The 13,947-nt window shown below is 35.1% G+C and overlaps 1 protein-coding gene across 3 annotated transcripts in view; it reads left to right on the top strand.

Moving 5' to 3' along the window:
- SCAF11 (SR-related CTD associated factor 11) overlaps positions 1 to 13,947 on the top strand; it is a 50,563-nt gene that overhangs the window by 22,318 nt on the left and 14,298 nt on the right. For all 3 annotated transcript variants that reach the window (XM_030014116.2, XM_030014117.2, XM_030014118.2), the window contains exons 4-10: positions 4,280 to 4,357; positions 6,076 to 6,173; positions 7,237 to 7,304; positions 7,946 to 8,001; positions 10,422 to 10,528; positions 11,318 to 11,407; positions 12,728 to 12,834. In XM_030014116.2, the coding sequence (XP_029869976.1) occupies positions 4,280 to 4,357; positions 6,076 to 6,173; positions 7,237 to 7,304; positions 7,946 to 8,001; positions 10,422 to 10,528; positions 11,318 to 11,407; positions 12,728 to 12,834 (604 nt within the window). The remainder of the gene's footprint in view (positions 1 to 4,279; positions 4,358 to 6,075; positions 6,174 to 7,236; positions 7,305 to 7,945; positions 8,002 to 10,421; positions 10,529 to 11,317; positions 11,408 to 12,727; positions 12,835 to 13,947) is intronic.

Below are 13,947 nucleotides of genomic sequence, written 5' to 3'. Positions count from 1 at the left end.
CATTTTGTCCTTTCCTAAAGATGGCCATCATTCCAATAGAACTTGTCAACACTTTATGGCAATTTGGGGTTGGAAGTTAAGGACTAGCCAGCTGTATGATATAGATAGAGAGAAGACAGCTGTTTAGAATTGTAACTAGGTAGCCGGTTGATTTGCTGTAGAGACTAGAATCTCTGTTCTTTTGCACTCTGTATCTTTTACTATCCATGAATGAGATTTCAAAAAACACCCAGAACCTAACATCTCGTCAGAAATAGTGCTTTCCTAAAGTATAACTGTAAAAACTTTAAATGTACTTGCTTTTTTTAAGTAGATGAAAAAGAAAAAAGTCATCCTGAGCTTTTACATGCTTCTAGAAAATAGTGCATTTCCTGATGTCGTTGTCTTCTTTCATCAACATTTGGAGAGGTGTTTCTCGTTTCTCACTACATGTGTGGTTATAGTCTCCCTTTTCACTGAAGTTGGAGGTGGAATTGTTGTGGGCCTTTTAGTGTACTATTATTACTAGGTGGAGTGAAATACACAGATGTTATTCTTAAAATCTAAACCTCACCTTTAAGCCTGAATTTTGTTATAAGAATCCAGTATTATTTGTGTTGCTTAACAGGTTCTCTAATAAAGAAGCAGTAGAGTGCAGGATCGTGTTTCTTTTGGGATCAGCTTTTCAGTACAGTAGCTGAAGAACAGACTTTATTATGGGCCACTTGAAAATAAAAAATATTTATATATATTAAGGGGAAGAGATTTACTGCACCAACTTTAATTCCATATTTGCATCTTGCTATTACTTACTATGAAACCTCATAACATGGAACTTGATGAGGTGGGGATATCTGACAAAGTTATTTTATCAGCCAAGTATGTCTTAGCTTGCACCTAGTTGTGTAGCTTCCTGAAAATTCCCAGCTGGAATATAGTAACTGCTTCAGCCTTTTGTCTACTTCACTTTGTTCAAATGCTGTTTGAAGTGATGCAGTTAAAATAAGGGACTCTTACTCCTTGAGTTTAGAGATCACAGTTTTGTGGTGCTGTAGCAGTTACAGGAATACTGAGCATTAAGTTATGCATGTGGAGCTAAAGCAAGATTTTTCTAGAGGATCATAAAAAACAAATAAAACACTATGAAATGAGGTTTTGGAAAACTTAAGAACAAACACACACATGCATGGATAGCTTTTCAGAGGTTGCAGACTTCCTGAATGCTTACATATTTTATCAAGAGAGTTCTCCAAATATCACAGGATAAGTGAAAGAATGAATCACTGCGGAGTTACCAGTTTTGACATGAAAACTATGAGTAGTTTCGTGTGGAGAGTAAAACAGTTCAAAACGTATTGAACTGTGCTGAGCTACTATTCCGTGTTTTTCCAAGAAAAGCACTGTTGGGAAGAAAAGCAAAGCAACTCACAAATACCAGCTGTGAGGTTCTAATGATTTTGATGATTACGTTAAATACTACGTGTTCTGATTTTTTGAACAGCTATGTTAAAGGAAAATATGTATGAAGCTGGGTTCTTCTGAGGTTGTGGCATATCCCACACCTCTCCTCCCTTGTGCACAGCAAAAGTGATAGCTGCTGCTTGGACTCATTCTATCTCAATGGCTTTTTTTTTTTTAAATACTTTCCCTGCAAAAGGACAGTGTACATTCACTATTACTTATGATGCTATCTGAACAGAAGCCTCAGAAGAGAGGAGTTGCTAACTTGCCTTGAATGAAAGAAGACTCAACACCTTCTTTGGTTACTGAACCATATTCTCCAAAAAGATGAGAGAGATGAGTAAAAGGCCACTATTCCTCATGATTGCTTCTTGTAAAAATGTAGTCAACTTTTTTTTACCCTCACTCCTTTCTATAGCAGCCCAAATTCAGTCTTCTTGTTGGGAAAAGGGACAGGGGAATTTTTTTTCTTCCATTTCCACTTAAAAGGCTTGTTCTTATATGTTAGCAGACAGATGAGAGCTGATGCACATTTAGACAGAAGTGTTATATAGATGAAGTAACCTCTAGCTTACCTCAGGGCTACCCAACAGTTGTACTGTGCTGGGGGACATGGGGCTGCACATGAGTCTGTCCTGTCTTTCCTAGAATTTCTCTTGATATTTGTTGTGAACTATCAAATAATGCTAGGGCTATGAAAAGCAACTGAGTAGGAATGGAAAGAACATCTGCTGTTTCTGAACGTATCTGAACCTAACAGTAGCTTTTGATTCTTCCAGAATGTTTTCCTCTTTTTCTACTACTATATGTAACTATATGTAATTGTTAAACATTTGTCCAGAAGAACTGAACATATAACTGAATATTTTTCTAGTGGAGCGAAAACACTTGTCATTCGGATTGCTGCTAGTAACACTTAGTATTCTATGATGCTTCACTGCGATGAATAAACATAATGTACTGTGACTTAAACTTGGGAACATAACTTAATATTCATGTGTAAATTTAATGTAGAAACAGATTGTATTCTTGGAAAAACTTGCTTTTTAGCTAAGGTAAATCCTGAAATGAGACTGAAAATGACTAAGAAAATTAAATTCCTCCTACCTATCTTTGACAGTCTGGTATATCTAAGAATCCAGGTATTTACCTTGAAGTTTGCAGCTGATTCAACAGTTACAGTGCATCACATGCTATCAAATATCCCAACTGAACAATGCAGTGCTATGTTACTGTGGGTTAGCTTTACGTTGACTACAGGACAAAAACTGTCTTCATGATCTGAGTCCTTAGGGAACTGGCTTAATTACCCAATATGCTTTTCTCAACCAAGGCCATGACACTGCAGGGAACAATGGTATCCCCCAACAGGGGGAAGTTTTTAGTTAGAATAAAATAGCAGAGCATCAAAAGGAGAGGTAATGCCTTTAACTTGCATTCTTGTTGAACAACTTGCTCATGAAACTACCCCTGGGGTTTTTTTGGTTTTGTTTGGTGGGTTTTTTTTAATCAGTCTAACTTTGTTCTGTCTACTTCCATTGAAATCAGAAGCTGCCTGAATGCTTGAGGTTTGGGGGCTGTGTAGGTGAAAAAGCGGTTGAGCACTCTGAAATTGAGAAAAGAAGAGAATTAACTGGAAAATGAAAAGCCCTCATGAAAAGACAAGAATGAAGTTCACTGAATTTCAGGGCAGAGTTCACATACAAGTTTCTCATGCAATTCTAGGACTGCGTCTTGCTTGCATAAATAAAAAGTGTAATACCCTGATAGTTGTCTTAAGGGCAGAAATTGCATGCCTCTTAAGGGCATACTATTCATACACTGATTCTTGTGGATGAATTAGGGCTGGAAGCTGGGTGTGAGGTTTGTTGGTTTTTTTTCTTTGTTCTAGAAGAGTTCTGAACTGAGCCTGTGAAGGCCAATGGAATGAAGAGGGGGACGACAGAAAACCAAACCAAACAAAGAAAACCCACCAAACCCCCCCCACACACATATATGGAATTAAAATGAATCAACAGTTCACTAGCAGCAAAAACTAATATCTAATATGGATTTCTCTGAAAGTTGATTCACTACATGATCCAGTTGGGTGGAGCTTCAGTTGAAGCTCCCCTGTTCTGTGGTTAATATTTTATTGTTCTCTGTGTGTGTGTATGTGTGCGTTATCTGATGTACTCTGGCCTCAGTAAGAGGTGATTGGGGAAAAACCAATAAATCTGTATTTCCATCAACCTGTAGGGTAAAATAACTTTCTTCAGTTCTATTCTCTTGCAAAGTGATTTGTAAGACTTTAGTTATCTTCAGAGTGGGAATATGTTCTCTCTGCTTACTGGGGAAAAAAAAAAAGTGATGTAGTATAGTCAAATAGATATGCAAGATGAGGGAAAGTGTTACCATATTTGCTGTTGGTCTTCCCGGTTTTATCTTTTGGGGGAGTACATGACCCAACACACTTTCTTTTGAAAAGAACATTAAGAAATAAAACATTAGAACAATAAGAAATAAAAAGGGCGTGTTTTTATTGGTATAAAATCAGAGTTACCTAACAGGGATTAAAAAAATTTAAAATGTAGCTAACAATGTAAAATGCTTTTCCTTTTTTTGAACACAACTTCTGAGATACATTCTTGTTTCCTTTAGATTTTCCCCTAAGGAGAGATCTACTTATATGAAACAAAATACTGAGTGTATGGACAATGTGTGCAAATATATTCTTAATACGAACAAGTTGTAATTTTGTGTATTTCTGTAAACTATTACAATGGTGACTAAAAGTATAGAAAACTAAGACATCTCCTAATTTATTACAAATTCTGTAATAAGAAAACCAATTTTTCAGACACAGGCTTCGTGTCCTATTGATCGCAGACCATTTCAAGCAGTATGCAGGCTTGATGCGTTAGAAGAGCAGATAAAGGTAAGTTCCAGACTTATTTTCTTAAATAACTTCAGTTGTAGGAACACCCAAGTTATGCTGCAGCCTTTTATTCATACATCTGTGTTAAATAAGCTTTCCTAACAAAATAATTGTTGCTTTAATGTTTCTATTACATATTCAAAGCTAGGAATTATTCTTAATTATTTTTTCAGTGTGAGTCTTTACAGTAATGATAATCACAAAGCTGCTATTGCTACTTCATAGTATCTTTGAGTGTTCCTGATATATCCAAGAATAGAAGTATAGCAATTGGTCTCAGTGGTTTTTAACCAGGTTTTGTAAACAAGTGCTATATCAATTAGCATGCAATTTTGCCTTTTTTTTTTTTTTTAGCTGAGGTGAATCTTGTATGTTCAAAGCCTCTAATTCACAGACAAAAATGCATGAAGGCAAGAGGAATCAGTTAATGCGAAGCCTTATTCAACCTAAATTTCTGAATTTTTTCAGCTTTCAGCTCTTCTGAATAATACTGCTGTGGAGAGTAGTTTATCAAGTTGTAAAATAAAACTAGATTCTGATAGATGATCTTCAAAATCTATATAGAAAGCTGCTGATAATTCTGTGTACAGTTTTGAAATTGTGGTGATATTATGGTTATAAGTAATTCCTAAGCTGTTGGTTTTGCATTTTGCGATGTTGAGAAAACATGCTCCCACTACCAGTTTCTTGTGCTTCTAGAAGCTCAGGTAGTCAACTGCAAAGGAACCAGACTGACAGCCGCTGATACTTTACTTTCATAGAAAACCATGCTAGCGTATTTTATCTTCTTTATTTCTAAAAATCAAGGAAGCAGCTGAAACAAGATAAACTGAAGTTTTCATTTGGAAGAGTGTAAAGGCTGTATCAAAATACAGCTTTTAAAGGTTCTTTGTTCGTAGAACTGCAGTGTAAACAGGTGGGCAGAGAGCAAGGGTCCTGCTCTGAAAAAGAGCCACTGGAGCAGTAGTGGTAGATGGAAAGTGTATCGAGAAATGTTGACACCGTGGTCAGTATTAGCAGGGGCACTATCAGGCCACTGGCAGCTTTCCCTCTGTGATATTCATAATTAGAATGCCAATAGATTAAGGACTTGCATATAAAGCCAAGATTCTAGAACGAAGTAGTACAAAATACGTAACGCAAACAATTGTGATGTAGCTGTTGAAGTAACTTCATAGTATGTAATAAAAATAGTATCGCTTGCTTAGAATTTTGAAGATGTGGGGAAAAAGCGGCATCATATGAAATCTGTAAGTTATTTTACTCTACAGGAAAATAGGGTGGGTTTTAATTACGAGGGAGCATTTGAAATTGAGTGGTAGTTCAGCATTTTCCCAAGCTGAACCTTGTGTATTCAGATCAACCAACTTAGTTTAAAAAACTTAGCTTCCAAATTCTTAATGGAAGATAGTGCATAGCTTTGAGATACTTGCCATGGCAGTCTGAATGTTCAGGGATTTTGGACTTGTGGAATTAGTATGTATCTCTGGCATAGCCAATATACATAACAGGGTGGGTTTTCTTCCATTTCATGAAAAACAAATGAAAAAAAAAATTCATATCTGCAAACTGTGAGATTAAAGAAGTAATGATTTGAAATGGTTTCGAGTCCTTCTGTTTGAGCTTATTTTCTCTGTAGACCTTAAGAGGCTTTGAATGTATTTAAAGCCCATGTGTATTGAGATTCTAGATTGGATTGACTTTATTTTTCAATACAGGTTCAGGTTAAAAAACAACTAAGGAGGAAGGAAGAAGAAGAAAACTGTGCCTGCAATAAGGGAAAATATAGCCATGCGAAGATGAGAAGTCTTGTGAGGTTGGTCGTCCACTTAATTTCAAGCATTCTAATTGGAATATTCAAAATATAAATTCAACTGTTTTAAAATGTACACCCTTGAATTTTTTTAAAGATTAAGTTTATTTTTAAATACACTATTTTCCATCAGTGGTAGTTTAGCTTTACTTTTATCACAGATGTAATTCCTACTTGAATACTTAAAATAGCAAGCAAGAAGTACGGAGCAAGGTATTTCTTGCATTGAGCTCTGTGAAAGTTGCATTTTCCTAGCAATTCTGACAAATTTCTTACTAATTTGAATTAAGATTTTATGGCTAGATCATATTTTAACAATTTAAATCTCTTTCTTTGGTTATCTAAACAGACATACCCTTTCTTGCATGTTATCATAAACATTGGTGGTGTTCCTCTTACTAGAAAACGTAGTTGTAGTCAAGAACTGATTTTATGCTAGTGAGTTTGAGAAGGAACTGGAAATACCATTCTTGTTTTGAGAAGCTTTATCTTGTCACATTTGCTGCATTGTATAAGGGGAAGCTCAGGATTACACAGATGAATTTCACTAAATAATGGTAATCTAAAGTCAGTGTTTAATGGAATGTATGATATATGCAGAGTTCTTGAGATTGAATTTGAAGCAGACTTCACTACAGAATAGATAACTGGAAGTAAATTACCTTTTTTGGCTCTTATTAGAAAGATCTTTTCACCTCTCTGTTCTGAATCACCATTGACTTTGAAGAATATCAAAGTATTTATGCAAGCAGATTATAACATCTTTCACATGTTGCCATGAAATCAAGCAAAATTAAGCATTCAGATTTAATACCGGATATTAACTTCTGTTGTGTAAATGGATTTTCTTTTTTTCCATCTGTAAGCTTTTTGAAGCACTGTGGGTTTTAATGTATGGAAGATGATATACGTGATGCAAGTTCAGGTTTTAATAGAGTCGGAACTTGCTTTACGTGCACAAAACAAAAATTCCTTAAAATAGGAGCTGATTTTGTTTGGGTGTATATACTATTAGCTTAAATATGCCCAGAAATAACTTTTGTAATATCTTCTGTTAATGTTGCAGAAGAGCTGTATGTCCAGACAGAGGGCCATTAAGAGCAAAATTAAGCAAAGTTGTGAAGAAAAAATACAGTAAGTTGGTATTTGTCCTCCATTTGCTAGAATGGCTGGTTTTTATTAAGGACCTCTAGAATTTCTTTTCTTGATGAGACAATTTAATTTTTTTTTAATTACCTACATTTGCATATGAAAACCAAATACCAAGGAATAAAAGCATGGAACTTAAGAGAACAAAACTGCAGTATGTGAAACTACTGTTCTTATTCTACTGGAAAGACTGCCTCTTCAATTTCAGTCACAAGTGAAATGGATTTGGTTTCAGCCTAAAGTCATTTTCTGCATCAGACAGTTGGGGCAAAGCTAATGACTAGCTTTTGTTCGCAGGAAGTTTTTTGGTGAGAGTTCAGACACAAGAAGCACTTAGATGTATATTGGGGCTGCCATTTTGAGAGGCTTTTTTAATAGATGTTTTTTGCTAAGTGTGTTCGTAACTTATGAAACCAAGCAAATATCTGAAGAGTGAAAACCTCTTGATATATAAAAAGCTATTGTGAAGGTGCATGCATTTTAATTTTACCCAGTTTGTATGTAAAAACATTGTAAAACTTGAGTAGTTAATGAAAATGTATCTCATTGCATTAGTGATTTTGACAAACAATTAAAAACTAATATGCTAAAGTTAAGATCAAAGTTTTGTTTCTTATTCCACACAGGTAACATTTTGTATGACAAACAAAACAAGAAAGCTTTGTCTGTGAAGATAAACAAGGTTGGTTCTGATAATGAAACATTTGTAAACATTTTTTTTATGAAAGCATTTTTAAAACTACCTTTCTGCTTATTTTTAAGGTTAACTTCTATTTTTTAATTTTAGCATGATCCAAACTTTGTTTTTTTGGCTCTTTTTGTCTTGAAGGAAGTAATTAGAATATAGTGCTAGGTTATATAAGCTTCTCTGTCAGATTAAACTTAGTTTTGTGATGGTAAATATTTTCAGTTAGATTAGGATATTACTTTATAAGATACTGTAACTAACCTGTTCTCATCTGTATTTACCAAAAGAAGATGATATCAGCTACAAGCTGTTAGCCAAGTACCATTATATGACGGTTTTCATTATTTTCATGAAAATACGTAGTTGTAATCAACCAAGTAATTTGTTGTATGAATAAGCCACGGACATTATAGTTTGCATCAAGTTGGGTTTTCTTTTAATGGGAGATTACTCCCAAGAATGTTTGTGTTTCCAGGTTTCTTGTTCAGTTCATAAATTTTAGCCTATAAAACAGGCTTATAATATGCAGAATTTATAAGGAGCTATAAAGGCTCTGATTTCTGCCTTCCCTCCTTTCAAAAATATTTTGTGTTTCTGGGACACAAGTTGGTGATCAGTGCTTTCTTATTCATAGTTGTACCTCTAAATGTATTTGCATGAAATAGTTTTAGGCCATACATTTGATTCTGAAGTGTAAATGTCATCATTCTCCATCATTCCGTCTTACCTGAAGTTTAAAAATTTGGAGGAAAAACTGTTTTCAAGTCCCTGTTTTGCCTGCTGCCTTACTTCATGTAGTATATGTGCACATACTACATCATATGTCTTTTCAATAGCTGGTGGCCTGAGTTGTCACTTTTATTTGGTGCTTATACACCATAGTGCTCGGGGATATCTTCAGCTCCAGCCTTCCCCTTCCAAGTCAGGCATTTAGGAATTTTGGTTCTGTTACCACGTAAAGTTAAACATACCTTTCATTGAATTGAAGAGGTTTTGAACTGGAAGGACAGGGCTTAATGGTAGATCAACCTCTAACTTGACTTGAAAGTTGGTGAATGCCTTCATATCTAGTTTCACTGATTTATTGTGCACTATTTAATATCATTAATGTCTTAAATGGTACCTGTTGCGGAAAAGGTGCATAAACAAAAGTGGAGTCATTAAAAACTTTCAGGAGGAGTTACAGGGCTCAATTATCCAATAAATGTTCAAAATGTAAAAGACTTTAAAAGAAAGCATTGATTTATGAACAACCACTTAATAAGGATATTTGTGGAACATCTGGATAGCTTTTTTTAGGTGGAGGGAGAAATGTTAGCATTCAAAATGATAGTATTTTTGAAATAAAACTTAAAAACAACAGCTTTTTAGGAGAAACTTAAAATTTGCCCACTGATAAAATAGGGCATGTTCCAATTAAAACCAGCTCTCTGTGCCAAAGTTTGATGGAGCATATGGATAATGGCTGCATACTTGAGATAAGCATATATATATATATACATCCCATTACAAAGTTTGCTTTTCATCAGAGTAAATATATTCTGAAAGAAAATGATGGGAAGACCCTGTGAGTTCCCATTTTAAAGTACCAGTCATGGGGAGTGAAAAGGAATGTCATTGTCAGATTCGATGTGGCATTAACCCTTTAGGTGAAAAGACACAAATGGCAAAAACGGGTCAGTGCAGGTCGTTCTGGGAGGAGTGTTTGCAGGATTGTCGTTTGGCTTGCTTCGCCCTGCAGCCAGCCCAGTACGCAGCAACTGCAACAGAGCGGAGCTCTTCGCTGCACGCGATGCCAAAGGCAATATGCTAGCGTAGAGTGGGTGGCTGGGCATTGCTAGCAGTTGAAATGGAAGGTGGTATTTGTTGAAATATGAAGTGGATTCTGAGTATTGTGCCTTTGTGTGAGGGCCGAGTAAACAGATGCACGAGTCCATCTTCAATTTCGTAATCCTACCTGAGGGCAAAGGAGAATCCCAGCTCCTTATATTAGGTTTTCCTGTTACTTTGAAACCAAACATGCAGTGAACTGCTGTGAAGGGGTCTGTCCGAAGGTGTGCTAGTGCTGTACTTACCATGGTTCGTTAGGTAGCAGAAATGGGAATTGTGAAATAGTAAAGATCAGGCTCGTTTATTCATAATTTCTGTATGGAGCATTAATGCTTTTGCCGTGGAAAGCCTGTATAAAATACAAAGTTTATCTGCAAAGAGCAGGTGTTGAAAATTTAGAGACTGAATAGAGAAAATTTGTTTGCTGTAACTGTAAATCTTGGCATATAACTATGGAGCTACTGTGGTGCCTGCTTTTTGTGACCTAAAGTCTTGCTGACATGATTTAATTTCAGTGCATCTTCATGTATTAAATGCTGATTATTTTATTTTGGATGTCTTTAATTCATCAAATTTTTTTGTAGCCCAGAAGACAGACATGCTGGAATGAGTGCTTCAGAACTAATTTCTTCAGCACGCTTCCGGCCGGTGGTAGCAATGAAGAATCCTTTTTTAGCTGTAGAAATGACTGGTTAGTATATATACTAGTGCTTAATATAAACTGATGGGTTACTGTATTGTAGATGCTATAGTTCCTTCTGCTTCTATCTGTATATACTGCCTTGAAATATTTTGAGGATTGCCTGGGTTTGTATTGATGAAAAGCTGTTAAAGGATAAACACAAACATTTTAAAATGAGTATTATTAAGGGCAAACCCCAATTTTGTCATGTGCTCAGTATTAAAATATTTAAGTGTGTGCCTTTAATCTCATTTATTTAATTAAGTTAAGATTTATTTTTAGCTCATGTTTAAACTTGCTGAATTGAAGCCTTGGATAGGAAAGGGTTAGTCCTGTTATTACAACAGCAGTTAGCAAAACAGTTAACAGTAAATAATATAATAATAATAGAATTAGAAATAATATAAAGCATTTTTTGGATAATAAGGCCTAATCAAAAAATTGTCTGGATGTTTTCAGTTCTGTAAAAGAAAAAAACTTTTTGCCACGCATTCAAAAGCATTAATTTGTCAAGGATGCAAAGTTTCTCCATCTTTCAGCTCCCCAGAAGACATATCTTATGTCCTGTTTTCCATTCTGCCTGCCTCATTTATTTAGGACTTTTGTTATGTTTGCTATGACTGCTTTTTCTCCCTAAAACAACCACCATGCATAGTTTCATCATGACTATTGAAAGTTCTAATACAGTTAAATTTAAAAAAAAAAAGGCATTGATAGAAGCAATTATTGCAGCAATATGAAATACAAAATAGTACAAAGTTACTTTTTGTAACTTTTTGTATGAAATTGGTATTCCAGTACAGAATTCACAGAAGTCAATGCAGCGATCAGACAGAAGAGACAAGAACTGGAATTATCCTGTTCATCTGTGATTGCTAGAGTTGAAAGGTGTGTGTGTTTTGGATTCATAGTCCAAAGGATCTTAATACTTCAAGTTTGGAATTTAATTCAAATGGCTCTTTAGATAGAATATTGTTTGATCATAAAACTAAGTAGTGTTTGCATGTAACTTGTTAAAATTTTGTGGTTTTTCTGCATGCTATTTGTATGTTGATAGATTCTTTTCTGTATATCTTAAAACTTTTGGTACTCATGACAAGCATAGTAACTCCATGGACTTGTGCATCTTAATATGGCACTTTTTCACAGAAATGCGAGTCTAAATATATTCTATTTGGAAGTTAGTGTTCAATGTGCTTTTTAAATTATTTCTATCACAAGAAATCAGACTACATTTGCTTTAACATCAGTCTGATTCTGATTTCCCACCCCCCCCCCCCCCGTACCTCCCTTTCATGGGTTGGTTCTAATACTTCTTCCTGTAACTGTTTATTAAACAAATGCATCTAGAAGGAGTTAAGAGGGGTTCTGTTAAATGAAACAGAGAACATAAAATATTTTTTTTTTTGTCAGAGAACAGATACATGTGAAAACATACCCTAAGGATGTTTTCATGAATATAAAACAGAAGCATAGAAATAACTGATTTTAAAATAATACAGTAAGAAATTGGTTCTATCTGTGAACTTAATTTCACTACATATCTCTTTACTCTCTTTGGCATAAAACAAAGGCTAAGGACAAAAGAGCAAGTAGAGAGATTTTTAATTATAATTAAAAGTTGGACCTAGGATTTAAATAATAAATTTGAATTTTTTACATGTACTTTTCCTGCAAGTTTCATTCCAACTGAGTGATAACTTAAAAAGTGTACATCTATAACTAGACTCTGTTTTCGCCCAAGGTTTGCTGAGGGAGTCTGAATAAGTATATATATTTATTTTGTTTGTTTTTTTTTTAAAAAAAAGCCTTTACTAAATTGCTGTGTAGACTATTTCTCATTTTTCTGCAGAAGAGGCTGTTCTTCTGCTGTAGTACTAAATCGGTGTTCATAATTTTATTTCCAGTAGTATAGTCTACTAATTTGGAGTAGACTGTTACAGTTCTATGTTTGGCTTTGAAGAAAGCCAAAGGTATGTTGCTTTGCCATAACATACCTTGTTCAAACTGTTTTACTAGATTAGGCAGTAATATAAGCCTGAAATTAAATGAGAAGGAAAGTTTTGTTCGCTGTCAGCTTTGCCTTTCTCTCCAACTGTGGTGAGGTTGGAAGTGTCGTGGTTGCCTAATGTTTTAGTTTTGTGCATTGTTTCCAAAACTTGCTACAAACAGCTAAAACAACTGATGTTAATGCTTTTACTTTTCCAGAATTCCTTTAATGTCTTATGGAGCTGAAGCTGAGACCTTTCTTCTTACTTCTACTACAGTGGCAGGGACAATTCTTCCAACAAATATCAGGCCTTTGGAAAACTTTGGTAAACTTTTTTTTTGTAAGTTTTATTTATAGCTCATGTGGAGTATTGTTAAAATACGATTGTCGGAAATCAAAGCGGAGTATATAGTTACAGTTAACAGAAAAAAAAAAATCTGTTTTGATGCAGTTTGATACTGTTTCAAAACCAGCTGGTTTATTTCTGAAATTAGAATATAGAAGATGAACCAGCCACCCTGAAACTGGCATGACTGTTCTTCATTTTTCTAAATTCAACGCTTTCTTTCATGTTATGACTTCTTTTCCTATTGTTCAAGGATAAATCTCATTTTGATATATTATGAATGGCTTGACGTATTTCAGTGGTATATTGTGCAGTGTGAGGAACAAACTGCTTCCTGACAGAGTAGTAGTCAGGAAACACTGCAGTGTATGGATCACTTTCAGTATGCCCACAAGGTGCGCAGGGTAAAAGCTTGCAAAAGTGCTTGAACGCCAGGATCTGGCAGGAATTTAGCAGAAGAAAAGGCACAGAAGGAATTGCCTTCCTCCAGTTACTTTTAACAGCCTCTTTCTCCATACTCAGCAAGAATGTAGTTTCTCTTCCAACAGGCTGCACAAGTTCAAAGAAGTGACAACAAAGGAGTGCTGTTTTTTAAGGCTAGAGTTAATACCTTCTTTGAATTGGGAATTATACTACTTTCACTTGACTAGTAGGCAGAGATAGGAGAGATTTGGGTCTCCTGGCTTACAAAAATTGTGAGGAAGTGAAGTGCTGGAAAGAGTTAAGTATTAGAAGGTTCGTGAAAAAGATGCTTTATTCATTCTTGTTAAAGTTACTTATTTCACTTCCGCATTTCCCAGTGAAAAATGGATGGGTTGCTTCCTCATGCCTCTGACGTTTGGCAGTGCAATTTAACTCATCCTTAACCATTTTCTGCTTCTACTAGTAATAAGTATACATGCTAGCTCACATCTGTTGACTTCCCTTCACCTTTCTACTTCTACAGTCAGGCTTCTTTGTTAATATGCACTAAAAGCATTTAAAAAACAAACAAACAAAAAAAAACCAACAACCAACCCCAAACCCAGTTTTTTCTCTCATCAGAAAGATGAAGAATATTTAAATAAGCTCCAGATTATTTTTCAACATTAG

This window comes from Aquila chrysaetos, chromosome 5 (genome assembly GCF_900496995.4).
Source record: "Aquila chrysaetos chrysaetos chromosome 5, bAquChr1.4, whole genome shotgun sequence".
Classification (NCBI taxonomy): domain Eukaryota; kingdom Metazoa; phylum Chordata; class Aves; order Accipitriformes; family Accipitridae; genus Aquila; species Aquila chrysaetos.
Note: the sequence above shows the minus strand (reverse complement) of the source record. Positions and strands in the feature narration are given on the sequence as shown.